General features: G+C 60.4%; 1 protein-coding gene across 1 annotated transcript in view; it reads left to right on the top strand.

Moving 5' to 3' along the window:
* The window catches only part of IGSF8 (immunoglobulin superfamily, member 8), a 7,099-nt gene continuing 3,593 nt past the window's right edge, over nucleotides 1-3,506 (top strand). Inside the window, exons 1-2 of the mRNA XM_010846936.1 lie at nucleotides 1-201; nucleotides 3,214-3,506. Of these exons, the coding sequence (XP_010845238.1) occupies nucleotides 147-201; nucleotides 3,214-3,506 (348 nt within the window). The 5' untranslated portion in view covers nucleotides 1-146. The remainder of the gene's footprint in view (nucleotides 202-3,213) is intronic.

Genomic DNA, 3,506 nt, shown 5'->3' with positions numbered 1-3,506 from the left:
TTAGCTCAGCTCCGCTCCGCGCACCCACGCCTCGCAGCTCCGCTCCGTGACCCCCACCCCGGGCCACTCGCGCCCCCCGAACCCCCTCGGTCACCCCACGAGCCCGCGCCGCCCCCCACGAGCCTTCCTAGAGTCAGCTGTGCAGGATGGGCGCCCTCGGTCCCAAGTTGCCTCCGCCGCCGCTGCTGCTGTTAATGCTGGGTAAGCCCGGCCCCCCGCCCCGGTTCCCAGCCCCGCCCGGCAGTTGCCTGCTATCTGTTGTTCAGCCCTGTCGTCTCCCCAGCATTTCGGAGCTCCTGGTAGCCCCTTCTCCCTCAGCGGCGCCTCCAGCCTTCCCGGACCTGGCGTCCAGCTGCCCTCTGTGGCCGCCGGCCTAGCCAGGCTTGGGGTTGGGATGAGGCACCCCGGTTCTAGGCCCTAGGCTGGGACACAGTGAAGACCCACCAAAATGCGGTCCCCAGGGACCGCCAGGCCTCCGGGGGCCGGGTCCCGCTTCCCTGCTGGCACACTCAGGTCGGGGGGCGCTGCGACTCCTGTCTGCCTCACACTCAGCTTCAGGCCCGGCCTTAGGTACTCGCCCTGCGTGGGCAGTGCCTGGCCATCTTCATAATCGCCCGAGTTGGCTGGAGGCCCAGGGGCCCGTTCTGCCCCACGATCTTTTGAAGTAAGTCTCCCCTAATTGCACCCCCCTCTCCAACTTCATTATCTGACGAGTCAGCCTCATCCTGGGCCGGGTCTCTCAGATAGCACTTATCTCTGTAGCCTCCCACCAGCTGTCACACCCCCTTAGTCCCAGCCTCCCTGCCTCAGGAGAAACCGGGCTCCCTGGAGACTGATGCTGAGATCCCCAAGCACCCCGTGTCTCTTGTGGTGGGTGTTGACGCTGGGCTGTCTGGACCACTCCTGCATGGCTGTATGAGGGCAGTGACAGTGGAAATGTTCTGGGTGTGAACTGGAGGGCTCCCTGTAGGGCTGGCCTGGGGAGGAGGATCGGATGGTGACTGCCTACACAGACTCAGGAGACTGCAACCCTTGAAATCAGATCACAGGGCTGTGAGGGGGTGGCTTTGGTGCCCGGATTCGGAGCTGTCATAGTTAAAGCAGAGGCTGACGTAGCCCCAGCAGCCTGTTTCTAGACCAGCGCTCCATCTCAGAGCCAAGCGGCCTCCCTATACTGCATAGGTCCCCGGGCCCTGTGGGACTAGAATGAGTCCTCTCCTTGGGGCCCTAGGCAGGGCCATACAGAGCAGGGAGCTGTGGGCCCTGGTTACCTAGCACTGGGCCTCTTTTCCCCAGTGGGCAGCGTGGCGCAGAGAGGAGCCCAGGGTAAGTGTGGCGCAGAAAGATTAGAGAGTCTGTGGGATCTGAGTGCCCTGGATGTGGGCACTTACTCTCACATTGAAGGTGAGGAAAATGAAATAACTTGCCCCGGAGAACACATTGAGTGAGTGTTGGAGCTTGGATTTGAACACACACCAGAGACCTGAAGCAGGTCTCTTTGCTCTCCTTTCTTTTTCTGCTAACCCAGAGAAAGGGGCCTGGCTGTGGAGAAAGCTGCCTGGCAGCTGGTTTCCCAAGGTGGTGAGGGTGACTTTCCCATGGGGATCTCCAAGCATCAGCAGTTGTGGAGCCAGGAAGATGGGAGGCGGCCCTCCTAAGCAGAGTCTGCCCTGAGGCCAGCGAAGGTGTCAGCTCCAACACGCAGATTATGAAACGCCCTGGGGCAGGGCCCTTCTGAGTCATAGGCTCTCTCCCTGTTAAAGTGGAAGAAGCTCCTAGTTCTCCTCCAGTGTATCGTGGACGGGGCTAGTCCACACAGTACAGCTGGGGATGGGCATGGGGCTGGAACTCGGCTTCCGGACTTCCAGCCTGTGCTCTAACCGAGTGACCACCAGGTCTCCCCATGACTCAGCCGCAGGGAGAAGACAGAGTTATGGGGAGGGCTTCCGGAGGACAGTGACCACAGACTAGGTGTTTTCCTCCCGCCCCTGCAGAAAGGTTGGGGTCTGTCCCTGGAGTGATGCTCTGCTTGGTGAGGCCATTGCCCTCAGGCCTCCCCTTGTATGTCCCCATTTACCTCCCTGCCTTTGTCCCTCTACAGGGGCATGGGGAGGCCAGCCAAGGAGAGTAGGAACTTGGCCAAGACATTCTACTTCTCGTACCTTACCTTTCTCATCTGTAAGATGGAGGTAGAGAGTTGACCCAGCCCTCCTTGTGTCCTGAGATTCTCTGATTTGGGGCTGTGGAAAGACAGAAGAAGAAGCTGAACCCTCCAAGGCCACAAGGCTACCCTTTGAGGGCAGGCTAGGGGTGAGCGTGGGGTGAAGAAGAGTTTTGGCCTCTCTGAGGAGAGAAAGATGGGAGGGGACAACCGTGAGGGTGGGTGGGGGACCGGGTGGTGGTGGTTACAGCCTCCCTACAGAAAGGGAGCAGTATGTAAATGAATGCACACTATATGCAATTAAGGCTTTGTTTAGGGAGTGGTGGGTGGGTGGGGGAGGATTGTGTGTCAGCTGGGCCTTGGGGAAGGTTGGCAGGCACTGGTGGGGGAGGGGAGCCTCTGCCCCCAGAGCCCAGGGCAGAGGCTGGTTCTTGCCCCATGAGCCTCAGCTGCCTCGGCAGCCCCAGGGGGCGGAGAAGCAGTGAGCTCATGACACAGCTGGAGACCGGGGAGGGATGCTGTGGTGAGAACTGACTGGGCCTGTACCCTCTCCTGCCCGGGCCAGTGGCTCCATTGTCTGGAGTCCCCTGGCCCAGGTGACACAGCTGGGCCAACCAGCCCTTCTGATCAAAGTTTTTCCAGCTCCTTTTAAACAAAGGAGGAGGACATGTGGTCTCAGAAGACTTACCTGGTCCGCAGACAGGAGAGTGGGGTAACAAGGGGAGGGTACGGCTGGAATCAAGGAATGGTTAAATCAGAAAGCAGATACACTCCTTTCTGCACTTGGCTGCTCTGCTTCTGGCCTGCCAGGAACAGGGATGATTCTGGGTTCTGAGGCTAACCGGGCTCTCTCCCACCACCTCCTTGAGACCCAAAAGGATTGCCTCCCAGCATCCTTTCCTGTACATTCTGAGGTTCTTAGAATGGGCCCAAGCTGTACACCAAGTGTGCTCAGGTTTCCTTTCCTTTCACAAGCAGGCAGCAAGGATGATGCAGGTGCTGGGGGGATGCAGCAAGGACCCGGGCGTGCCTAACTCCGTCCTTCCCCGTAGGAATTGGGTGCTGTGCCCGGGAAGTGCTGGTCCCTCAGGGGCCCCTGTACCGTGTGGCTGGCACCGCCATCTCCATCTCCTGCAATGTCAGTGGCTATGAGGGCTCTGCCCAGCAGGACTTCGAGTGGTTCCTGTACAGGCCCGAGGCCCCAGAGGCCGCCCTGGGCATCGTCAGCACCAGGGACCCCCGGTTCTCCTACGCCATCTTTGGGCCCCGAGTGGCCGCCGGTGAGGTCCAGGTGCAGCGTCTGCAGGGCGATGCTGCGGTGCTCAGGATCTCCCGCCTGCAGGCC

The sequence above is a fragment of the Bison bison genome, unplaced genomic scaffold (genome assembly GCF_000754665.1).
Source record: "Bison bison bison isolate TAMUID 2011002044 unplaced genomic scaffold, Bison_UMD1.0 scf7180017864240, whole genome shotgun sequence".
NCBI classification, from domain to species: Eukaryota; Metazoa; Chordata; class Mammalia; order Artiodactyla; family Bovidae; genus Bison; species Bison bison.
This window is presented reverse-complemented; position numbering and strand designations above follow the sequence as displayed.